Source organism: Carcharodon carcharias, chromosome 2 (assembly GCF_017639515.1).
Source record: "Carcharodon carcharias isolate sCarCar2 chromosome 2, sCarCar2.pri, whole genome shotgun sequence".
Classification (NCBI taxonomy): Eukaryota; Metazoa; Chordata; class Chondrichthyes; order Lamniformes; family Lamnidae; genus Carcharodon; species Carcharodon carcharias.
The window spans coordinates 129,556,224-129,582,963 of NC_054468.1; the positions used below are offsets into that span (position 1 = coordinate 129,556,224).

The following is a 26,740-nucleotide window of genomic DNA, read 5'->3' on the forward strand; positions in this document are numbered from 1 at the left end:
TTTGGAAGAACAATGTGACCTCATTAAAACAGAGATTCTGAAGGGACTTGACAAGGTAGACAGATTGTTTCTACTGGCTGGGGAATCCAGAAAAAGGGGCACAATCTCAGGATAAGGGGTTGATCATTTAGGATTGAGTCGAGGAGAAATTTCTTCACTCAGTGGGTTGTGAATCTTTGGAATTTTCTACCCCAGATGGATGCTTCGTGGCTGAATACATTTAAGGCTGAAGAGCGTGCTTTTTGGTCTCTCAGGGAATCAGGAATACAGTGAGTGGGCAGAAAAGTGGAATTGATATAGAAGATCACTGAATGTTACTGAATGTCGGAGCAAGCATGAGGGGCTGTATGGTCTACGCCTGCTCCTATTTCATATATTCTTAAACCACAGCCTCATCTGCCCTCTCAGGTGGATGTAAAAGATACCACTGCACTTTCTCAAAGAGCCAAAGCATTCTCAAACGCATCCAGGCCAATATTTATCCCTCAACCAACACTAAAAAGATGTGGTCATTAGGTTATTGATGTTTGCAAATTGATTGCCACATTTCCTACATTATAGTAGTGACTAATCCCTGTCACAACCATGCAGTTGTGATATTCTAGATTTTTGTAAAAATGCTCACATTCCTTTAAAATGGGCACAAGAAACCTTAAAGTCACCTGCCCTTTTTCAACTGCAATGCGGTTCAGCTCCAAAAGGCTTCAAGTGGATTGCAGGTAGACATATCCAGACAGGTGAAGACATTTGAAATTGAATTCTCATTTCCACAAGGGTAAACAGAAACTCACTGTGGTGTCCTTGGAGGTATTGTTCGGAAATAGAGATAGGTTAAGTAAGTTATATTGGTATTTGTAAGTGTTAGGAATAAGTTTTAGTTTTAAAGCTTAAGTTTGATTTGTATTTCTGTATGTGTGTTAAGAAAGGTCAAATTGAGTTTTAGGTTCACTTAAAAAAAGCTGCCTACATTTCTAATGAGTTTTACCACTCCAAAAGAAAAGACAAACAAACCAAGGGTGGGAGAATTGGGCTGTTGCCTAGCAACAGGTCCCTCCCACAGACGCACAGAAGAAGAAAAACAGCAATTTGATTTGGAAGCTGTTGGAGTTCAGCAGTTCTGAAGATAGCTGCCTGGCAGGAGCAGCCTAGAAGGGACAGATAGCAATTCCCAAGCTAAAGACAGACCCCAAATCCAGGGGAGTGGAAGAGGGGAAAGTCCAACGCAGACCTTCTAGTCAAAGGAAGGACAGGAACCTGGAAAAGGTCCCGTTAAGTGAAGTTAAGAGTAAGGGGCAGGGAGGAAAGGCTCCAAGCTTCAGATTTAAAGAGACAAAAGCTTCAGAAAGCAAATTTAAAGTGAGAACAGCCTGCAAGAGGCAAGAAGGTACAAAGCTGAGTTTTGTAACTCTTTGCTATGGGCATGTGAAGCAGTGGTACTGTTCATGGCTGAGTCGGTGAGAGAGTGCGTGGAAGACAGCTTGACTGCATGTGGTGACCCAGGGAAGAGGAACATCGGAAGGAGATTTTGAAACCCTTGTGAAAGGCATCTGAGAGAAAGTGTCAGTTTGGGAGAAAATTCCCAAGGTGAGGTCTTGGAGAGTGGAGATTGGAAACCCTTGTGTAAAAGACGGAGTTCAGTGATACTGGTTGGCTCACGGTGTGACAAGCATCTGGAGGGAGTTGAGGAGAGATCCATAGCATCTGGCCGAGGTGGCATCTGTCACTTGGTTTCAGAGTATGGTGTGTCTGACCACAGGGTGCCATATTTATATGGACTGTGTACTTACTGTGGAAATTAAAGTACAAGATAGATTTTGTAACTTGTGTTATCCTTACAAATTTGTATATATCTGTAAAGGTACAGTTGTGGGTGAAGGAGCATGTTAATATAGTTCATCTTCTCTTGTTGAATAAATGCTTTATTCTTTTATTAAAAGTTCATCAGCTGATTCCTGTGACTCTGTTCAGTAGCCACTCTCCACGTATTTACACAAACAAATAAAAGTTAGGATCTATCAAGCTGGGTTCCACCCTGGGATCAGGCTTGCCCAGGGGTAACCTCAACTGGGATCGTAACAGTGTGAATAGCTCTTTCCTATCTCCTCAAACCTGGAAGAATGGGAACTATTCAAGTTAATGGCTGAGACATTTAAAAGGTAAATTACTTCACTAAAACAATGGATGGGATTATGACCCCCAGACTAACCCAATACCTAATATGGAAGCATGATTTGACAGCTGGGATAACAGCCATTTTAAGTTTTGAAACTGTATAAAATCTGGCTGAGAACAACCATTTGGTTTGCAGAACCCCGGGAAGAACTCCAAGAAACAACTTCAGGAGGTTCTTGACCATAGGAAGCACAAAGAGGAAGGTATTAAGAAATCAACTGTTGTTCTGCTGAAAGAGACCAGGTAAACTGCAAGTGCCATAACCCCAGAGTTAGTGAGAAATAGGAAACCTTCTCTCCCAAAAACCTGCTGATCTGTTGAGTCCATCTGAAAAAGCACTACAGAAAGCATTGTAATTGCTAAATCAAACCTCAAGTTTCAACCCCTTCATTTTGGAAAAAATTCAAGTAACAGACCTGCAACAATATCGCTCACTGATTTGAAATCTCATCTTTAAGCTTTTTTCTCTCCTTTATCTGTATTATAATCTTTGTAATTGTATTTTAGTTAACAACTTTATCAATTTAGCTAAATTACTTTCAGCAGTAGTTTTATAATAAACTAACCATTATCTTGTTTAAGACTGAAGCTTGTCTGCTGGGTTATTTAACACATTCAAATTAAAAGGGGGCTACATACACACAAATTCTAGTTCACAGACCACATTAAGGAAATGCATTTTACATGGTGCTGACACATACTTCATTGCCTATAAAGTGTTTTGAGACTTCCTGAAGTTCCGAAAGCCACTATATAAATGCAAAGTTCTTTACTTTTTTCTTCTGGATGATGATGATTAAGGCTAACATTTCCAATGAATTCCCTATTTATACGTTTTGCAGATATCAGGAGAAAACTGATGGAGGCAAAGTAATGCATAAGGCAAACCTCAAATCGGAGTAGACTATGCAATATCCAAGCTGACTCAGCTCCTGGGCAAATAGAAGTTGGCCAGAAATACAGCTCCTCGTCTCTGCTTGACCAATTCACGGAGAAAATGGGTTACTTTGGGGTGAGGTCACGCGCTTCCAGCACAAGAATTCCTAGACTTTTGGTACGTGTTTGTAGTTGGGTTAGTTTAATTTAATTAATACCCTTGTCAAGCGTAGTCTGTATGTTAAATACATATACTCCCTTGCTCAGGTGAAGGCACTACTTCAAAAGACTGATGAGTCAGTTCAGTTTGGGCAGTCCACCTAAATAAGTAGTAATTAACATTGAGCACCACGCCATCATTTACATCTATAAATATGCCTTTGCAATTATCCCAGCAGGGCACCTCTACCAAAATGATAGATGAACTGCTGTGTTGATTTATTGCCCTGGTACCTTTGAAGGTTTCAGCCATGGCTCAGTTGTAGCAGTCTTGCTTCTCGAGTCAAAAAGTTGTGGGTTCAGGTCCCACTCCAGACTTGAGCACAAAATCTAGGCTGACACTCTAGTGCAGTCTTGCATTGAGGGAGATGTCATCTTCCAGCTGATAGTGCATTTTCCCTTTCAGGTGGATATAAAAAAAATCCCATGGTACTATTTCAAAGAAGGAGGGGAATTGTCCCAGTGTCCTAGACAATACTTATCCTTCAAAAGCTTTTATGGCAGCATTATAATGGTCATCAAGGTGAGGCACTGTGCCTGAATTTTGAATCACTATTACTTCCTGATACTAAAGGGAAAGTTAATCAGTTATCATATGGGCAGAGCTCTCATATCAGGAGCAGGGTGCAGGGTGCAGGTGGCATAACCAGAAATTCTTGAGTTTTGCTTTGCTCAGTCAAATCGATACAATCACACCCTAAAAGAAAGGGAAGTTAGAGATGGGGTAGTCATGGGATCAAAGGTGGGATTTTTCAGGAAAGAAGTGATAAATGTAGTTTTGAAAGAGAGCCAAGAAGGCCATCAACATTATCGGTAAGCATGGGGGCTAGGAGGGATCCAAGAGGTGGGTCATGGAAAAAGGAAAGCCTGTAAGATTGATGAGAGATGAGAAAGGAACAGGAAAGTGACAGGGGATCAGAGCCATAGTAGTTCGTGGGGTTAGGGGTGGGGAAGAACAGGGAGACAGAAGGTGGTAAGGTGGTTGAAAAAGTAGCTACATGAATGATTTCTATCTTACGAGCCAGAGAAATCCATGAGATCTTTACATGTGGCATTAGGGATGAGGAAGGAGGAGGGAATGAGTTCCTGGAGACAAATATTCATGGAGAAAAGGAAACATGGATTTAAATAAGCAGGAGAAAATGATTGTAGAGAGAAAATGCACTTTTTATAAGGCATGTGACAACCATGTAATGAGAAATTCTCCCATTCGGCAAAAAGTGGGAGAATTGCTCAGAATACCACTGCAGGTAGAGGGGACAGCCTGTTAAAGACCCCATGTAGTACTAATAGTTAAAAGGGGCATACTTTGCTTGTTTTCATCCTTGTATGAAGTATTAATTGTAAATGGAGGTAGAAAAGATGGGACATAATGACAAACTTAAGTACAATCACTGCAGTATGAAGAAATTTTATGGATACTACCCACACAAATTCTCTTTTGGGGGACATGGTTGCCATGCACTAAATCATAATGAACTACTGACATATTACGCATCATTGACCTTGCATATTTAAAAGTGACAGGATTGTCAAGTACATACTTTAAGTTTAGGAAACAATTTTATCAAATTTTGAAATAAGATTCTATTGACCATGAATTTGGAAAGTGGAGCGTGCGGGCCCAACAGATCACACATCAAATGCATGTGCCCATAATTCAGGGCATTGAGAAGTAAACAGAAAACCCCAATTCAGTTCAATTTCAGTTACAGCAAATACAATTTGGACCCGGACTCCATATCAGCAAAATTGCAGGATTATTACAAAAATTACTTTCATTCATTCAACAGCATCTAGTTGTTTTTTCCCCACAAATTTATCTATTTAACATGCAAAAGATCGAGTCAATCCTGGGATTTGGGATTTATATTATTTGTCTAAACTACACAATCTAAAAGACTGGCCAAAATTTTAAAAATAATCTTACGTAATACATCTCAAATATATACAGGCTTTAAAAAGGGTGAAAGAAACATTCTGAACATTTTCAATTTCTCTGAAACTCCCCCAAACAACTAACCTCATTAATCAAGAACTGCAGTTGGATCACTCCTGCAGCACTCTCATGTTGGCAGTAACACTCCACCCCTGGTCGTCCAAAGCTGAAGATTCACACGGTTAAGGAAAGTTAGCATTTCCCAGTGATCTAAACTTAAGATAAATTTGCCAAGCCATCAGATTAACCATTGGGGCCACTGTTCTTACTTTACACACACGCAAACAGTGGTATCAACAGCACAAGGTTTATACTAGAGGCCTCCGATACATGGTCAAAATTACATGGATCTTCAGCTACAAGCTCCAACGGCATGGTGACTGGGGTGAAAATTAGCTTTACGCAGTGTTTATCATTTCTTTCATGTTTTTAGAACTGTTTAGAAGGCAATTCAGATGTAGCCTCAAACCACCACCCCCCCCCCCCCAAAAACACTGATTTTGACAAAGGAAAATTGCAAAACTGACTGATTGTAAAAGATGTTAATGTTCCAAACCGATAAATTATCTGATGGTGTGTTATCCAAACTCTGGCCTATCTATATCCTGCTGTGCACCTCCAGTTTTTCTTCAGTTTTTAAATTTGTGCCAAGGTTTCCATTCCCCAATGTAGTGATTCAATAGATAGCAGCTGGAAACCGTTAAATAGATGGGTGTTTTTTTTTTAAGCTTGTTGCTCACATGTAGCCTTGGACCTGGAGTTCAATATCTGATACTTGCCACTGGCTCACCACAGCACAATGACTGATTTGCCCATGGCTGGATAATTGCTGAATATAGAGAGTCCCATGAAAGATAAAAGTTTTTTTTATTATTAAGATATATTGTTGAGATATCTGTAATACTGTTAACTACCACTGCAACAACATTGCTTAAGAAGTAATTGTTCATCTTCTCCAAAAATACATTCTAATTATCTGCTACGGTGTCAGCTTTGCTTAGTGAATAGTACTCATGCCCTTACAAAGTCACAGGTTCCAGCCTCACTGCGGTTCTCGAGCACACAATCTTGAGCCTATATTTCAATGCAGTACTCAGTAAGCACTGTATTGTTTGAGGTGCCACCTTTTGGATGAAAGTTAAACTGAAACACTGCCTGTTCCAGTGGGTGCAAAAGATCCAACCACATTATTCAAGGACAAGAAGGGGAGTTCACCTTGTGCCTTCATTTCTAAACCAATGTCAAAACAGATTATCTGGTCATTTGTATCTTTGCTGCTTGTGGGATCTTGCTGCAAATTGGTTGCCGGGTTAGCCTACATTGCAAGTACTTCCTCTCTTACTTTTTTCAAAAAATTATGCAACTACATCACTGCGTTTCAGTCATCTATTCTTGGTCAATTCAATGATGAACTCTTCAAGATTGCTTAAGCACAGCCTGCACTTAAGAAATCCATGTTGACCAACCCTAATTAGCTTGTTTCTCAGAATGCTAAATGGCTTCCTCCTATATTGTAGACCAGTAATTTCCTACTAAGCAAAACAAGACTAACTGGCCTGTAATTTCCTGAATTATTTCTGTCTCTTTATGAAGAGGCGAGTCACATTTCCCACCCTCAAGCCATCTGCATCAGTTTTCTTCCAACAGAGTTTTAGAAAATGGTCACAGCCTCTGCTATTTCCTTCTGACTGTTCCCAACTCTGGCAGTAGTGGCTACAAACCTATCAAGCTTTTCTGTGAAAAGTGAAGCATAGTATTTTAATACCTCTCCCTTATTTGTTGTTAGAAGCTTTGCCCCCACCTTTTAGTAGTCCAAGTTGTCACTACCTCAACCATCTTCTAACCACAAACGCTATTTAACGGTATTTGGTTATTTTGCTCATTTGCATTCCCACTCTTTTGCCCTGCCAAATCTCTGCAGTTTTTTTAATTCTTCATATTTCTCCAATTTTTTTTTATTACCTGCCTAAAGTGCCAAATGCCTCACCTCAATTTCAAATTTGAATATTTCAATAATGAGTCCCACCTTTTGATACACTGTTCCTCATTACTGGAATGCACTTGATTTTTCACTCTATTTCTTGTTCAAAAGAAGAATAAAAGACTTACATTTATATAGCACTAATCACAACATCAAGGCGTCCAAAAATGCTTCACAACTAATTAAGTACTTTTGCCATATAAACTGTGGCTCATTTGGCAGCACTCTCATCTTTGAATCAAATCTTCAAACACAGCAAAGATACCACAAAAAGCAATGGGATAAACATTGGCCAGATGCCTCCAGGGGAGACCGTGACATAGTGGTAATGTCACTAGATTAGTAATCTAGAGGTCCAGACTAATATTCTGGGGACATGGGTTCAAATCCTACCATGGCAGTTGGTGGAATTTGGATTCAGTTAATAAATTCTGGAATTAAAAGCTAGTCTCAGTAATGGTGACCATGAAACAATTGTCGATTGTTGTAAAATCCCAACTGGTTCACTCATGTCCTTTAGGGAAGGAAATCTGCTATCCCTACCTGGTCTGGCCTTCTTGACTTCAGACCCACAGTAATGTGGTTGACTCTTAACTGCCCTCTGAAATGGCCTAACAACCTACTCAGTCAAAGGCAATTAGGGATGGGCAACAACAAGGATGGGCCTTGCCTGTGATGCCCACATCCCATGAAAGAATAAAAAAAACACTAGGAAGAACCATTTCTATTGAGCATGCTTGCTGACCCATGGGGCCCAATCATACTGTTCAGTCCTCGACGGTTACCATTTAGGTCACCAATCAGTAGCTTGATATTATAGGTGGGTACCTCACCCAGCATGTCCTGCAATTGGTAGCAGAATTCATCTTTCTCTTCCTCTGCGTAAAACTTGCGATGTGACATTGGCACGTCGTGTGGAATCTGGTGCTGATGAAGTGATGGCTTACTGGCTTCTACCCAACTAACACTCATGCTGAGCATGAGGCCAACTCAATGGGCGTGGTGTTCTTCTTGCCTGGAGTATGGGATTGTCAGGCCCTCATTGCTGATTTGTCCTTGACCTGTCCACCGTGTCTCACTGATATTTAAGGTGTCAAGTCAATAGGTTCTCATCTCTCGCAGCACCTGAGACATCTTCCCACACTAGAAGAGTATTCAGTTGTTCTAAGTGCAGATTCTGGTGATGGCTTTGGTTGATGATTGGGCTTGTCAAGGGTCAGACTTCCTTTCAGGTTTCATCCAGTCTCATTATACGTACGTCCCTCGTATGTTCCATCCTTTCTTTGCTGTGGTTTGCCAGTAAACCTACTTCTTGCGGTTTCTGCAGCAGTGGTGGGTTTTTATAGAGTGAGGGTGTTAGTCCCATGCCCAATCCCCCTCCTTTTCCATCACCTTCAAAGCCTTAGACCACACTCCAACTCGCTTCAAGACCAGCATGTGCTCCATGGATTCCACCATCACAGGAATATGGCAAGGCTACATACTCTCCCTATTCCTTTTCCTCTCGGTTATTGACTTCATAATGAGGAAGGCAACAGTGGGTGCAGGCTTTGTCATCCCGTGGCAACACCACCGGTTGACAGGCTTGGATTTTGCAGTTGGCATCACTTGCTGACCGAAGAATCATGCACGCTCCAAGATTTGACCACAGTCTTGATTAGCAGCATCAAGGTTGGTCTACATATCAGCTGTGAAAAGACCAAGACAATGATGACTTCTTGGCAACAAGGCTCTCCCATCACCATCAGAACATAGAGGGTGTCAATCACTTCTCCTACCTAGGAAACATCATCCCCAGGGAGGATGACGTAGAAATCGACGTCCACACAAGAATCAGTAAAGCAGCATTGGTCTTCTCCCGCCTCCACACGAGCTGGGCAGCCAACACTATCAACACAGCCATGAAGTTGTGACTGTACACATCCAAAGTACCAACCTCAATCTATGCAAACAAGACATGGAAGAATAGCAAAAGATATCACATAAATTGGATGTCTTTCACCAGCACTGCCTCCATAAGATCCTGGGCATCACATGGATAGATAGCATTATCAATGAAGAAGTTCTACAGAGAACTGCTCAGAGACACCTTTGACACATCATGACAGAGACACAACAGAGGCTGGCAGGACACATATTTCACCTCGCCAAAGCCACACTGGGAGTAGAATGGACACCATTAGATGGAAGGAGGATTTTCATGCACGGGACACCACCTGGGGTGGAGTGAAAGAGACTGTGATGGATCAAGGTTGGTGGCAGAGTTTTGCTGCCCATTGTCCCACATGGGGCTAGAAAAACTAAGTCTAAGCAAGTCCCCATAAAGCTCCTGACTGGAGCTCCACCAGCTTTATAAAATACATCATCCAGTGTGGCCATTCTTAATGAATGAGCCAAGTCTATGCATATTAACAAATCAATATTGGTTAATGATTAGTGAATTTATCCAAAAACAATTCAACTCATCAAACCCACTTTACTCCACATGAACAGAATTATCCATATTTCAAGTAATGGTAAATTCCTTATCATAAAAAAATGATTACAATCTTTAACTATCAAAACCTTTCACAGATATTGATTCAGTTTCCTTTCTCAACCATCAGTTGATCCTGAATAAATCACCTTTTCTAGAAGCCTGTTTCAACCCTATAGGAAAAGGTTCCTTTTCTAATCATTAACCTTACTTCAGTCTTGTAAACGTGTCTTTGCATCCTTAGGTTCCTGTGTTTGTTTTCAAAGTTAAACAGGTTACTTATTTGAGCCGTTGCTGTACTTTCAGGTCAGATTCCCAGACAGCTTTGTTTTCTGCAGTTAAGTTTAGTCACTTCATCTTTTCTTCTTTACTGAGTCTCCTAACCCCAAGAATCATTCCTGATTATTCCCTCAAATACATCTACATCAATTTTGAAACTGAACATCATATTCCAAACATATTCACCACTGATCAGCACCACAGTCAAATAATTTCTTCTAATACACAATTTACTACCCTCCAGATGTAGCCCTTGATTTTACCCCTTACATTTTTTTGTGTCTATTTTAAGGAACTGTAATAGACAAATCATTCTCCCTGCAAGTTTAATATTCCACCTCTTTTTGGCAAGAGGATGTGAAAAGAAAGCACACATAATAGGAGCTGTGCTTATCCCAATCACACCAGCCCACCTTAAAACCTTTTGTGATTCACTTATCTAATTCTACTCATGTAACTGCACATTTTTCACCATTAAAATGCATCTGCCATATCTCAGGCTCTTAGTCCAAGACACTCTGAAAACAACTCATGCCTTGTTTTTTTTTATTCTTTCATGGGTGTGAGCATCGCTGGCAAGGCCAGCATTTGTTGCCCATCCCCAACTGCCCTTGAACCGAGTGGCTTGCTAGGCCATTTCAGAGGGCAGCTAAGAGTCAACCACTTTGCTCTGAGTCTGGAGTCACATGTAAGCCAGGCCAAGTAAGGAAATCAGATTTCCTTTCCTAAAGGGATAGTTGTCATGGTCACCATTACTGAGGCTAGCTTTATATTCCAGACTCATTAATTGAATTTAAATTCCACCAACTGCCATGGTGGAATTTGAACCTGCCCCACAACATTAGTCTGGACCTCTGGATTATTAGACCAGTGACATTACCACTATGCCACCATCTCCTGCTGTTGACTCAAACCCAACTCCAAGTAGCTTTGCATCACCAATAAATTTAACATTTATAGACTGTAAAGGTCCCAGTTCCATTGGCGATTTCTCCTGGGCAAGTAATTTTTCATTCATTACCAACTTCAATTTTCTGCTGTCAATTCAATTAATCTATACAATTCATCTATTCTATTACCCTAACTTTCTACTCTTCTCCCATGGGGAACTTTGTCCAACACCCTTGGAAAATCCAAGTGAACCACATCTACTGGATTTCCCAACACAATGGCTAAGTTACCCCGTCAAAGAATGGCAGTAGGCTTGTAAAGCATGCTGTTACTGCCAAACTACATTTGCAGTTGCCAGCACTTATCCCATCTGATCCAGGAGCCTTACAGACATCTGATCCTTTCATCTTCTGCACAGTACATCCTTTACTAACTTTGATGTGTGACAACTTTATCCAAATTATTATAACTGGATTTTATTCACAATTCTCTTTTGTGAAACCTGATAAAGAACCCATATCATATACCTGCAACATCCTGATCACTTGAAACATAAGAACATACGAATGAGGAGTAGGCCACTCGGCCCCTCGAGTCTGCTCCATGATTTAATAAGGCTGATCTGACTGTAATCTTAACTCCACATTCCCACCTACCTCCTATAACCTTTCACCCCCTTGCTTACCAATTTTACCCTTCAATGCCTCTCATGACAACATTGGTTGTGCCACTGTGAATTAGGTAATGCAGTATGACATAACATCACGTAGCACACAATGTATGAGATGAAATAACAGTGCTGCACCTAATAATGTACTGCATTCTATAATGATGAGCTATCAATTTAAAATCATGCTCAGGGAGATTTTTTTATTTTACACAGATGTTTGCTATAATAATGGTATTTCATTCAAGAAACAAGATTGCAGCCCAAAGGTTGAATTGCAGTGTAACTTACATCAAAAAGTTCAAAAACAGACTAAGTACTCAAGTTAAAAGCATGGAATGAATGAAAGCATGAATGCGTAAATACGAAGAGTGGTTAAAACAGAGTCCATTGCATATTTTAAGGGAGAATAGGGTAAAGGTTTGTAGTAGAGAAAGATACAGGGCAATGAGCAAAGTATGGTTTAGTGGGAATGGTTTTGTTCTGCTCTGCTCAAACAAAAAGCTAGTACAAAGATGGGCTGAATGGCTGCTTTCTGTGCTGTAAACTGTTGGGTTCTACTGTTCCCAGGAGTGTTATACTGTGCAGCATTGTGGAAAATCAACCATGTAACACTATGTTATAATAGAGGGTGTTATATCATGTAGCACATAGTGAATTATTATACAATTCAGGGTGTTATATTGTGCAAGTGAATTATTATATACAATACAAAAATGTTATACCATGTAACTCAATGTGTTACATACCATGTGACACTTGTAGATAAAGGATGCTATACTGTTTACTATAGCGCAGATTATTGTTCAATACAGGAGCATTATACTGTGTAATACACATGGGATGAGTGAAGGTAGCTGGGACATGGCAAAAATGGGGGAGGTCAATTTATCCAAGGAGTGGGGAGTGGTGCGCTGGAGAGGGATGTACTGTGAGGGAAAGGTGGGCACTGGAAGTACCAAGCTGCATCAAATTTATTTTGATCTGGGCTGGCCAGTCTTGGAAACAAAGGACTGTAGAGATGACATATGGAGGCAGAGGAAACTGAGGTAAAGAGCAAAGGCATAGGCACAGGTATTTGCCCATGGTAATGCTTTGCCAGGGGGTGGGTGGGGCGGACAGCAGAATGAAAGTGTCATTGCATCTCTTGGGAAGAGCCCAGAGGAACGTAACCAATTTCAGAGTAAAATCCTGGAGCTCACAAGTAGAATACTTTGTTTCCATATTTAAAGTCACCTTCACTCAAAGCAAACCTAGGTGAGATAAATATCAAACACTCAGCCTCTTGCCAAATATGTGATTCCCTCTCTCCCATGTCACTTTGAGAGTGCCGCTCTCCCTGCGCATGCCTCTTTCCTCTACTCCAACTTTGTGTATGTCTATCCCTTGCCTCCTTACTTTGAGCATGTTCCTCTCTCTTCCACTCACCTCATGAGTCTGTGTTTCTCTCTTCCACTTCACTTCATGTGTATCACTCTCCCTCTACCCTTGTGTTCTCTCCCATCACTCCATGTGAGTTTTTCTCCCCTTTCACTTCATGTGACTAGCTCTCCCCCAACCACCCCACACTTCCCACCATTACTGCTAGTGCCAAGCATGGGATCAATTCGGGAGGAAAAGAAAATCAGATACTTATAGAGAACCTAACTAACTCCCTTTGATATTCAATGGCATTACTATCCCCCACTATCAATACCCTGGGGTTATCATTGACCAAAAACTGAACTGGACTAGCCATATAAATACTGTAGCTGCAAGAGCAAGTCTGAGGCTAGGAATTCTGCGGAGAGTAACTTACCTCCCAAATCCCCAAAGCCTGTCCACCAAGGCACAAGTCAGGAGGGTGATGGAATACTCTCCACTTGCATGAATGAGTGCAGCTCCAGCAACACTCAAGAAGTCTGACAAGCCAGCCGCTTAATTGCCACCCCACCCACCTTCAACATCCACTTCTTCCACTACCAACATAACGGCAGCAGTGTGTACCATCTACAAGATGCACTGCAGCAACTCCTTCAAAAGCATCTTCCAAACCTGTGACCTCTATCATCTAGGACAAGGGTGGATGAATGGGAACACCATCATCTGCAAGTTCCCCTGCAAGCCACAAACCACCCTAATTTGTAACTATATCACTGTTCCTTCATAGTTGCTGGGTCCACATTCTGGAACTCACTTCCCAATAGCACCCTCGGTGTTACTACAACATACGGACTGCAGCGATTCAAGGTGGAAGCTCACCGCCACTTCTCGAGGACAATTAACAATGGGCAATAAATGCTGGCCTAGCCAGTGATGTCTACATCCCATGAGCCAAAATATAAAAAAATGCTTTAGAATTGAAGGTTTCAGATTCCTGGAACAATGGGACAGGAGAAGTTGACAAATTGAGACTGGAGTTACAGGTGGGGCACAAATTGGGTGAGCATGGCAGAATTCTATCCCTTAAGAGCATGAGTGGTCCAGTTGGGATTTACTAACAATTCGACAGTTTCAGGGTCACTTTTACTGATTCCAGTTTTTTATTTCCAAAACTAAATTTACATTCACAGTGTATTGGTGAGATGTGAACTTTCTTTCCCTGTATTACCAATCTAGTAACAGTCACTATGCTATCGTCCATTTAACTTATACTAGGAAGGGAGAAAGAGTAAACAATGTTCAGAACTAGATCATCAAATTTGAACAGGCCCCAGTGTTTTGGGTAAACATGAATAAATGTAGCAGAGTTACAGGTATGTGTAACTATTAAGAATATTGACATCACTAGAATCTAGAATTATGGCTTATGCCAGATAATGGCCAAGAGCTGCAGCAAGGTGGAAAAGCTACATTATTGATAAGGAATGACACAGCAACTACAGAAAGGATGTAGAAAGAAACAAACTTGAAAACTTACAGACAGAAATCAGAGATTAGAACAGTATCAACACAAATGCCATTCACCTTCCGTACTTTTTAAACCCTTAATCAATTCCCTTTTAAATTATGTTATAATCCCAGCTCAATAGCATCTTTTGATACAATATTTAGTGCTCCAATAACTGAAAACATTCTTAATTTCTCCTTTATTCTTCTAATGATAATCCTTAGTCTGTGGCCCCTTACCAACCAATCTTTCACTCCTGGCCCTCCCAATAAGTTTCATAATTTTAAATAATTAGACTCTCACCATCCCAAACTTTCTTTGTGCCAGTGGAAAAAGTCTGAATTTCTTCATAACTCTTCATTTAACTTCCCCAGAACCATTCTAATGAATCTTTAGAATACTCATTCTATAACTATAATGGGGTGCCCAGAACTGAACGTACTACTCCTAACTGTGCCTTAACTAATATCTTCAGCAACTCATGATCATTGCATTCCTTTAATATTCAGTGCCCCTATATATAAAACCCAGATTCCCAATTGTCTTTATACAGCTATTTTACCTGCCCTCGCAACACACATCTGTGTGCCTCCACTCCATTCCCCAACTTATTATTTAACGACAACTCAGGGCACTATCCTGTCTAGATTTCATTCAAGACGTTGTACCTGGCCCAATTCTCCACTTAATGCAAGATAGCCTCCTACTCCTTCGACTATCCCTTTACTTAAATGCTCAGAAATGCTTCTATTATTTCACTTCATGTTGACCATTTGTCTTGTCACCTCTTAGCCTTTCAAGTTTCCTCCCCTTTTCCAACCTTCTATAATTCTCACTTTTCTTTGGTATTATTCCACTATAATTATCATAAGGCTGTAATTATATTTTTTCCTAGCCAATTGACCCATGGGCACTTTTACTCTTAGTCAAAATCTATTTCATCTGTATCCATTTAACCTGCACCATAGCCACCTCAGTCAAATTTTCCCGCTGCAGGTTCGCAGTTTGATCCACTATTTTTATTTTTCCAAACAATCTTGGCTCAGTCCTTTTCTATTGCACTAAAAATAGCTCAGTTCCAGCCCAAATGGTTTATCTTGAATGTCTTTTCTTCCCCCCTTATTTTCAGTTTAACTCCAAGTTACAGTCACTGCTTTGCAAATTTTTTTCTCTCAAAGTCATGATTCACGTCTGCTTGTTACCCAAAATTAAGCCTAGCACTGCGCCTCATATCAACTCTACAATTAAGTAGTCTGTAACTAAATAGGTAACATACCCCTTTTTAACTCAACTCAGACTCTGACGACCATCAATTAAAAACTCTCCTCTCTATTCTTTCTCTATTGAGAAATTAACAAAGAAAAGAGTGATAAGAGTAACAAAGTACAAGAAAGCAAGTGGTCAGGAACATGTTCAATCTGCTAAGGAAGTCTGCAGAAAATGGTCACATGCTAACTAAAGAGTTTCAACATACTGAAGGGTGAAGGGGCAGATGAAGTGGTGGTCGGAGAGAAGCGTCATCCAAAAGTAAGAGGTGGAAAAAACAAACCGATTTCCTGATACAAAACCTAAAGCAAGCAGTTGGAGTCTAGGCTGATGCTTGATGACCCAACAGAACTGGTTAGTGAACAAAAACAAAAATACCTGGAAAAACTCAGCAGGTCCGATAGCACCTGCGCAGAGGGATACAGTTGACTTTTCGAGTCCCTATGACCCTTCATCAGAACTAAGACATATAGAAATGAGATGAAAAATAAGCTGGTAGAGCGTCTTAGTTCGGGTGAAGGGTCATACGGACTCGAAACGTCAACCATATCCCTCTCCGCAGATGCTGTCAGACCTGCTGAGTTTTTCCAGGTATTTTTGTTTTTGTTCTAGATTTCCAGCATCCGCAGTATTTTGCTTTTATCTTAGAACTGGTTAGTGGCCTGGAGGTAGGTGACTGCCCACGATCTGTTGACTTCAAAATCGATCAGATTTAATTTGGGAGCCTTGTAGAAAAACTTAATTCGGAAACCAGACCTCAAAAGTAGTAAAACAGGTCGACTTCCAAGTCATTAGCCAGGATAGGGAAAACAACATAGAAATGAAAACCGTAGCTGGTCGTAAGGCAGTGATTTACTAAGGTTAGATAGAACCTAAAAAAATGTGAAATACTTTATAAATGATAGAAGGAGACAAAAGGGGAGGTGGTTGAGTAGGGGTATTGTCACTGGACTTGTAATCCAGAGACCCTGGGGACCTGAATTTGAATTCAATAAAAAATCTGGAATTAAATCAAATGATGATCATGAAGCCATTGTCAATTGTCATAAAAACCCACCTGGTTCACTAATGTCCCTTGGAGAAGAAAATCTGCTGCCCTGTTCTGGCCTACATGTGACTCCAGACATACAGCAGTGTGGTTGACTCTTAACGAAGTCCAGTCTTCACACTGAGGACATCCTCCATCGTGCTATGTGGCACCACCATTGTGCTAAGAGGGATAGATTTCGAAAAGATCTGGCAACTCAGCCTGGGCAACCATGAGGCGATGTGGGGTATCAGCAGCAGCAGAATTGTACTGAACCACAATCTGTAACCTCATGGACTGGCATATCCTCCACTCTACCATTACCACCAAGCCAAGGGTCAACCCTGATTCAATGAACAGTACAGAAGGACATACCTAGAGCAGCACCAGGTATACTAAAAACAAGGTGTCAAACATAGTGAAGCTACAACACAGAACTACCTCATGCCAAACAGCATAACCAGCAAGCGATAGAAAGGATTAGGCGATTACACAACCAACGGATCAGATCTAAGCTCTGCAGTCATGCCACATACTGCCATGAATGGTGGAGGACAATTAAAACAACTCATTCAAAGAGGAGAATCCACAAATATCCCCATCCTCAATGACGGGGGAGCCCAGTTCATCAGTGAAAAAGATAAGGCTGAAGCATTTACAACAATCTTCAGCCAGAAGTGCCGAGTGGATGATCCACCTGAGCCTTCTCCAGATGTCCCCAGTGTCAAAGATGCCAGTCTTCAGCCAATTCGATTCACTCTACGTGATATCAAGAAATGGCTGAAGGCACTGGATACTGCAAAGGCTATGGGCCCTGACAATATTCCAGAAATAGCACTGAAGACTTGTGCTCCTGAACTTGCCATGCCCCTAGCCAAGCTGTTCCAGTACAGCTACAACACTGGCATCTACACGGCCATGTGGAAAATTGCCCAAGTACATCTTGCACACAGGGGGCAAGACAAATCCAACCTGGCCAATTACTGCCTCATCAGTCTACTCTTGATCATCAGTGAAGTGATGGAAGGGGTCATCAACAATGCTATCAAGCAGCACTTGCTTTGCAATAACCTGCTCATTGATGCTCAGTTTGAGTTCTGCCAGTGCCACTCAGCTCCTAACCTCATTATAGCCTTGATTCAAACATGGACAAAACAGCTGAACTCCAGAGATAAGGTGAGGATGACTGCCTTTGACATCAGGGCAGCATTTGACCAAATGTGGCATCAAGGAGCCCTAGCAAAACTGGAGTTAATAGGAATCGGGGGGAAACTCTCTGCTAGTTGGTATCATAGCTAGCACAAAGGACAATGTTTGGGGTCGTTGGAGGTCAACCATCTCAGTTCCAGGACATCACTGCAGGAATTCTTCAGGGTGGTGTCCTAGACCCAACCATCTTCAGCTGCTTCATCGATGACCTTCCCTCCATCATAAGGTCAGAAATGGAGATGTTCGCTGATGACTGCACAATGTTCAGCACCATTTGCGACTCCTCAGATTCTGAAGTAGTCCATGTCCAAATGCAACAAGACCTGGAGACTATCCAGGCTTGGGATGACAAGCGACAAATAACACTGGCACCACACAAGTGCCAGGCAGTGACCACCTCCAACAAGAGAGAATCTAACCATCGCCCCAGGACACTCAATGACATTACCATCACTGAATCCAGCACTATCAACACCCTGGGGATTACTGTTGACCAGAAGTTGAACTGGACTAGCCATATAAATACTGTGGCTACAAGAGCCGGTCAGAAGCTAAGAATCCTGCGGCGAGTAACTCACCTTCTGACTCCTCAAAGCCTGTCCACCAACTACAGGGCACAAGTCAGGAGTATGATGGAATACCCACCACTTACCTGGATAAGTGGAGCTCCAAGAACACATAAGAAGCTTGACACCATCCAGAACAAAGCAGCCCGCTTAACTGGCACCCCATCCACAAACATTCATTCCCTCCACCACCAACGAACAGTAGCAGCAGTATGTACCATTGACAAGATGCACTGCAGGAACTCACCAAGCCTACTGAGACAGCACCATCCAAACCCATGACCACTACCATCTAGAAGAACAAGGGCAGCAGACACATGGGAACACCACCACCTGGAAGTTCCCCTCCAAGTCATTCACCATCCTGACTTGGAAATATATCGCCGTTCCTTCACTGTCGCTGGGTCGAAATCCTGGAACTCCCTCTCTAACAGCACTGTGGGTGTGCCTACACCACATGGACTGCAGCACTTCAAGAAGGCAGCTCACCACCACCTTCTTAAGGGAAGTTAGGGGTGGGAAATAAATGCTGGTTTAGCCAGCGATGCCCACATCCCATGACTGAATTTTAAAAATTGAGAGAATCACGACTCATACAAAAGTCAAACAAAATATCAGAAAAAAGGGAATGAAGGAAAACAAAGAACACTGTGTCCATTGAAGAATAAATTGGGTAAAATTACTTCAGGTTTATGGCAGATATACTGAAAGGATTCTTCACATCAGGTTTCACAATCTCTAGCACAAACAGTAGCAAGCAGACAATAGTAAAGGATACCCTGTGCATAAGAAAGGATTAAATGTGCATAAGGCTCATAGGCCACAAGGGCTTATTCCCTGAAGTTAAAGATGTTTTGCCTAATATTTTCTGAACCACGGATAGTCATGTTGAAATATTCAAAAGAGAAAGACAAACTCAATAAATAGTTAACTTAATTTCATATTGGGAACGTTTTCAGCATTCCAAGGGCTGCTATAAATGAAAAACTAAAGAGCACAAATACTCTAGGAAGCATTCAGCACAAATTAGCAGTAAAAGGCCAAGCCTCACAAGCCTACTGGTATTCTTTGAGGATATAACCGAATAGAAATATTGCCTATTTGGATTAATTGGGCATGAAGCAGCGGAGAGAAGGTGGTGACAAATAGGAAACAAGCTGTGCCAAATCTGGGATTATCTATTTGATCTATTTGGATGTTACAAGGAGTGATAGAAAAGAGATAGAAAATGTCGATGAAAACTGTTATTCTCATCAGTCATATATTTTGATTTTTAAAAAGTTGTTAGTTTACAACGTCCTCTAACTAGAATGTTAACAATCTGCTTTCCAGAAGACAGACAAACTGCAGGGGGCAAACGTGAAAAATCACAGAATCTAATACACAAAATTAGGAGTCAAAGCGTCATGTTTCCCAGGTTATATTAACAAGTGACCAGATATTTGGAAGTAGACATTCACCCCTGATCATAGGGGATGCAGGATCCATTTATAGTGATAACCAGTGACACAATCTAAGAGGAGTATCTACAGCAGACCTGAAACTAGTAATGTTCTGCCAAAGAGAAAGTAAATAGCAAACTCCCACAAGAACCTTTGTACGCATCCTTATTCACAACATTAGTAAATGAAATGGTAGAGTTTGCTGATGATACATAATTATGCGGGCAAGTAAAAGGAGAAAGATTATCTTCAGGGCACTTGGACAAATTTTACTGGTGGGCTGAGATGTGGTAAATGGATTAAAATGCTGAACATGAAAGCATCCTATTTAATCACCACAGGCAAAGGCTTAAAAGCAGGATTTGATAGTCAATCTATTTTAATTAATGTATTAAAATCATTATGTCCAACACACTCAAACATCACATACCAGACATCACACTTTGTTACTGATGCAAATGCAAGGTGTTTGACACGCAGTTTGAAATTGATGAGCATATTCCAATCTGCAAAGCTCTTTAACCAGATGACAATGGCTGGAACCTTAAGTGGTGGTGGTGGTGGTGGTGGTGGTGGTGGTGGGGGGGGTCCACTTTAGCAAAATACAAAGTGCGTTACATAGTCTAGCATATCTGCCTTACAAAACAGCACATCATCCAACTATGAATCCTGAAATCCTTTGAGATCTCTGCACTCATCCGATTCTGGTCTCTTACACATCCCCTAACTCCTTTAATTCCACCACCAGCAGCTGTACATTCAGCTGGCAAGAACTTAAGCTCTGGAATTCCCTTCCCTAAATCTCGTTGCCTCTCTTTCCTCCTTTAAGATGCTCCTTAAAATCTACCCCTTACCAAGCTTTTGGACATCTGCCCATAATACATGCATACAAACATACGAATGAGGAGGCGTAGGCCATTTGGCCCCTCAAGCCTGCTCCACCATTCAATAAGGTCATGGTTGATCTGACTGTGGCCTCAACGCCACTATCCTGCCTACCGACCACCACCCATACCTTTTGGTTCCCTTAGATAAAAACAAAAAACTGCGGATGCTGGAAATCCAAAACAAAAACAGAATTACCTGGAAAAACTCAGCAGGTCTGGCAGCATCGGCGGAGAAGAAAAGAGTCGACGTTTCGAGTCCTCATGACCCTTCGACAGAACCTTTTGGTTCCCTTGTTAGTCAAGAATGTATCTACCTCTGCCTTAAAAATATTCAATGATCCTACTTCTACCACTCTCTGGGGAAGAGAATTCCACAGACTCCCGAACCTCAGAGGAAAAAATTCTCATCTGTTTTAAATGGGAGACCCCTTATTTTTAAGCTCTGTCCCCTAGTTCTAGTCACTCCCACAAGGGGAAACATCCTTTCAGCAGTCACACTGTCAAGTCCCCTCAAGATCTTATGTTTCAATAAGGTCACCTCTGATTCTTCTAAACTTTAGTGCATAAAGGCCCAAACTGCCCAACCTTTCCTCATAATGTAAGCTCCACGCCCCCACCATTCCAGGAAGTCGAGTGGACCTTTTCTGAACTGCTTCTGATGTAACTGTGCTCCTGTGAAGTGCCTTGGGTGTTCAAAGCACTAAAGTGCAAGTCTTTGTCATTGTAGCACATGTAGCAAATATTGGTTGCGCAATTTGTGACACTGCAGTGCACAATCAGGGGGGTGTTGCACTGTTGAAGGTGCCAGTTTTTCACTAAGATGTTAAACTGAGACACCAAATACCCTCTCAGACAGACATAAAAAATCCCATGGCTCTATATTTTGAAGCAGAGCAGAGGAGTTCTCTTCAGTGCCCTCACCAATATTTATCCTGCAATAAATACCTAGAAAACAAATGGTCTACATTATCACATTGCTGTTTGTGGGCTCTTACAGTGAGCAAACTGGTTGCCATGTTACAACAGAGGCTATACTTCAGTGGGCTGCAAAGCACTTTGGGATATCCTAAGGTTGTGAAAGACTCAACAAAATGCAAGCTCTTCCTTTTTGACTTAAAAGGTGGTGGCCACAGGCAACAAAGGCATTTTTGTCTTATGGGCTTTAGTCCCGTATCCCAGGATTTATTGCTACTTTAAATTCTCTTCCTCCCCTTGATCATTCAACCCTTGCTTGTCTAGAATTCAAGATGTGTCACCTCCCACAAGACAATTACAGACAAGGAAAGCCAGTGACCCATTGTAATTCATCCATCCAGAAATAACCACTGGATCAGAAGCTAATTACAGAACTCTTCACTTCTAACTTAAACAAGGTTTCAATTGCTTCCTCCACATTAACATCTATTCTCTCTGATCACAGCCTGTTCAACCCATTTTCCTCAACAATTTGATTCACTCCCAAAAGGCGTGGCAGATATTTACAAACACCACTTGATTAGCAGGACAGCCATTAATTAGTCACTATGAGAGCAAGGAGAGGTTAAGAGAAATTTATTTCTGCAAGAAATTATGAGCATGGAATGATTTGCAGAGTGGCTGAGACAGAGACCAAAGCATATTTTCTGGGAAAATAGGATGAATATTCAAAGCAGCAGAAAATACAGTGCTTTGGGAGAGGCTAAGGCAGAGAGAGTAGATTTCGGATTGCACTAGCAGAAAGCTGGCAGCAATACCATAAGACATAGGAGCAGAAATTAGGCCATTCGGCCCACTGAGTCAGCTCCGCCATTCAATCATGGCTGTTAAGTTTCTCAACCCCATTCTCCCGCCTTCTCCCCATAACCTTTGATCCCCTTACCAATCAAGAACCTATCTATCTCGATCTTAAATGCACTCAATGACCTGGCCTCCAAAGCCTTCTGTGGCAATGAATTCTATAGATTCACCACTCTCTGGATAAAGAAGTTTCTCCTCAGCTCTGTTCTAAAAGGTCTTCCCTTTACTCTGAGGCTGTGCCCTCAGGTCCTAGACTCTCCTACTAATGGAAACATCTTCCACATGTCCACTCTATCCAGGCCTCTCAGTATTCTGTAAGTTTCAATCAGATCCCCCCTCATGCTTCTAAACTCCATCGAGTATAGATCCAGAGTCCTCAATCGTTCCTCATATGTTAAGCCTTTCATTCTTGGGATCATTCTCGTGAACCTTCTCGTGAATAAATGAGTTGAATGGCCTCCTTCTGTGGTGCAAACCTCTACTTACTTCCAAAATTCTATTCACTTCTTTCAAAAGATCAAGGATAACTCAGTTTATAGGTTTAAGTTCCACTGCTCCATCTTCCTGTCAATATTAGTCTTCCTATCTTTTAGCTCCTCTTCCCCAAGCCTTTAATTGCCAAGTAGGCAAACATGAGTGGTCTCTTCACACCAGCCCATCCCCAGTTTTTTCAATGTTTATAACCACAGCCTTACAGCACGTGGCCACCAAGAAATCTCGCAATTGAAGCGAACTCCAACAACAACTCATAGTCATGGTACACCATTAAAGTACAAAAACTCCAATAGTGCTTTACCAAGTTGAGCAAGAGAAACTGGAAGTGACAGACGCACAAATGACAGTTCCAGCAGCCGAGGTGGGCAATGCTGCAGAAATAAATTTATTCAGTGTTGGTGATGAATAGGATGTGACATGTGAATCTCAGCTCAAGGTCGAAAAGGACACAGATTGCAAATTGGGCCTTCACAATCCAGGTTTGTAGATGAGAAAGGGGTTGGGGTAAGCAGCAAGCAAGCAATGGGTGCAGGCGGCCGGGCGCGGCACTGATAGGGGACAGGCAGGTGGGGGGCTGGATGCAAACAACAGAAATGGAAAACAATCCTTTGTATGCAGAGAGGTGCAACATTTAAATCAGGAAATACTTCCTAGAGATGATGTTGCAGGGAAGGGAGGAGAAGCAATTACTGGAGATGCACTCTTTCTATCTGGATAAAATATGTCAGTCCCATAGTGCTGGGCAATGGAGGGGGGTTGGTGAAAAAGGCCAGTGTGGTCAATTGTGTTGAATGGTGTTTGAAGATTGAGGAAAGCTATAAAAGATAATGCATCATAATCACAGACAAGAGAACTTTCAGGACTTGGGCTAGGGTAGTCCCAGTGATTTGACATAATAGGAAGCCATCTGGACAGATTCAAACGGAGTTTCAGGAGAGATGAACAGAAAGCTGGGAGGTAATGACACGTTTCTTTTTCCTTTGCTCCCCGAAGATGTTCTGATTGTTCTAAAATTCCCCTTTAGAGTGTCCTTATGCTAATCAATGCATAGATCCTATTTGATAGCATTATTTTCCTACTTGTCTTTAAATCCAATCATCGCTGTAATCCAAATCCTGCCTGCTCGCTCTAGCATCTCCATGATCAGCACTTCCTATCCAACATGTACCTTATTTGATCCCAATTCCTGCATGTATCACAAAATAACCCTTCACAGTACCGAATCCCCATGCATAAAAATCCTGCTCCCAATTCCAGTACACACTACTGGGACTCCCTGATTAGCAGATATTCACAAAATATCTGTCTGAACTTCTCAGCTCCAGGTCTAGTACACAAATCTCTGCTGCCAATTCACTTTAGCAATCACAATCTTGATTTACAAGTACATTCAAACTTATGAGAATTTCAAAATATCCTCTGCAAATGCTTTTAAACTTAAAATCATCTGGATATTCACAATTCTCTTAGGTAGCACCTGCATCCCTCCTGCTCAAGTTGTGATGATGCATTCCAGCTCACTGCTCCATTGCGGTTTGACTTTCTTATTTGTACAGACTGATGGGAAGTAGATATAACACTCACCATCGCAACATAACATGGTTGAGGAGGGGGGTGCTGTGGAGAGCAAAGGGAGAAAGTCACAAAGAGGATGGGAACAAGGTGGCAAAGAAAGAAAGAAAGGCAGACTTGCTGGATCATCCCCAAGTTGATTATGCATTTCTCAGCAGCCAGATCCATATCTTAGAAAAAAACTTAGGAACACATCACTTTCCCATCTACGTCTGGGGTGGGGAATGAGGTTGGAGGAACACAAACAAGGGGAGAAAAACAAAGCGAGTGGTTATGAAAATAAAAGGGGTTTTATAAAACAAAAACAGTGCGTGATGGCAGAGTACAATTTAGGCCACTCTTACATTCAAATTGAGTTTATTATTTCTCCAACCAGAACCATTACATCAGCACCAAAAATATCAAAGCCTATTTAAACCACATCTGTTGAGGTACAGTATGCTGAATATCCTGCTTCACTCTGCCCTCAACATAGTTTCAGTTAACAATGAAAGTGATGATCTTAGCAGTTTATCCCAACATTAAACTGATTTTTCTCAATGTGATTCTAGGTCGTCTTAAAATTGAATTTTAAAGATAGGTAGCTTGGTGGACAGTCTGAAGTAGAGAGAAAGGTGGCAGTTACTGGCCATAGATCTGATGGCTACCCTTCTGGTCTGTAGCAAATAACTAACCTGGATGGTGCTGAGTTACCCAAGGAAGAAAATGAAATCAGCTAAGTTCTCAGGGTTGGATTAAAAATACACTGTTTGCTAATGATTGCTATCCAATCACCTACTGGGAAATGTGTACATATTGTCTTGCCTAAAGGCAGGTCCATCAAACGGCATGCCAACGCTCACAATCCACGCCAACTATGGAAAAACACCTTGAAGTATACCAGAGGTTGTCTCAATCTCTGAAATGGTGTCTGGAGGGGGCCAGTGTCCCTGGGCCCCACATTCCTGAGCTCCAAAACCCATGCCTAGGACCCAAGTGTCCCAAGTCAGCAGCCCTGGGCCCCAGTCAGTGTGCCCGTGCTCCAAACGCCTCCAAAACTCAGAGTCAGTGCCCCTTCAAGAAAGGAGGAAAGACAATGCTTGATTTACTGAGGCTGTTGACTAATTCAGTTGACTTATTGTGGAGCACCTTCTTTTAAGAATAAAAAACTGACAGGGTGTGGAACTCTTTTGGCCACTTCACTGAGAGGCTGGATCAGATTAAAAATGGAGAGCGAGAGAAGCAAATAATTGGAATCAGCTGGTCGTGAAGGAGAAAAGAAAAAACTTTTGACATACAGTGAACATGGAAAAATATATCAAATTAAACTGAGAAAGGTTACATTATTAAGCAAACAAAATTATTGATGTGGAACCATTTTGGAGCTAAGCATTGGGAAAAGAAAACAAAAGAAACTGAACGATTGTAGTTTCAGATAGGTTGGTGAACAATTTGCTTAATGGTGGTGTTTTCCAAAGAATAAATTACATACATATATATATATATAAATAATAATAATAATAAATAATAAATAAATAAATAATGGGTGTTCTTGGAAAAGATCATCAGATCAAAATTAACTGACTTTTTTGTTAGGAGTTGAAACATGTGGATGGGGTTGGTTTCAGCTTTAAATATTAAAAAGGGATAAGCTCTATGATATAGATTTTTCAATTACAGAAGACATTCAGAAAAATCCTAACAGTCTGAGTATTGATTGCACCTGGAGCTTTAATGCTGAGTGTCATAACCAAATTCTGGCCAACACATGACACCGGAACTGACAGTTCAGTAATGGCCAATAAAATGCCAACAACTACCTGCATTAATGTAGTGCTTCTAATGTAGCAAAACATCCTGAGGCACTTCACAGTGAGCACTATCAAACAAAACTTAACGCCACAAGGAAATATTAGGTCAGATGACCAAAAATTTGGTCAGACATAGATTTTAAGGAGTGTCTTAAAGGAAGAAAGCAAGACATAGATTTTAAGAAGTGTCTTAAAGGAAGAGAGCAAGATAGAAGGAGGCTTTTTTGGGAGGGAGGGAGGGAGGGAGGGGCGGGCAGGGAGAATTCCAGAATAGGGCCCAGCAACTAAAGCACAGCCACCAACAGTGGAGCAATTAAAACCAGGGATGCTCAAGAAGCCAC

General features: G+C 41.4%; 1 protein-coding gene across 3 annotated transcripts in view; it reads right to left on the minus strand.

Annotated features, from left to right (window-relative positions):
* stxbp5a (syntaxin binding protein 5a (tomosyn)) overlaps positions 1-26,740 on the minus strand; it is a 196,983-nt gene that overhangs the window by 164,655 nt on the left and 5,588 nt on the right. For all 3 annotated transcript variants that reach the window (XM_041211848.1, XM_041211840.1, XM_041211832.1), the window contains exon 3: positions 5,291-5,372. In XM_041211848.1, the coding sequence (XP_041067782.1) occupies positions 5,291-5,372 (82 nt within the window). The remainder of the gene's footprint in view (positions 1-5,290; positions 5,373-26,740) is intronic.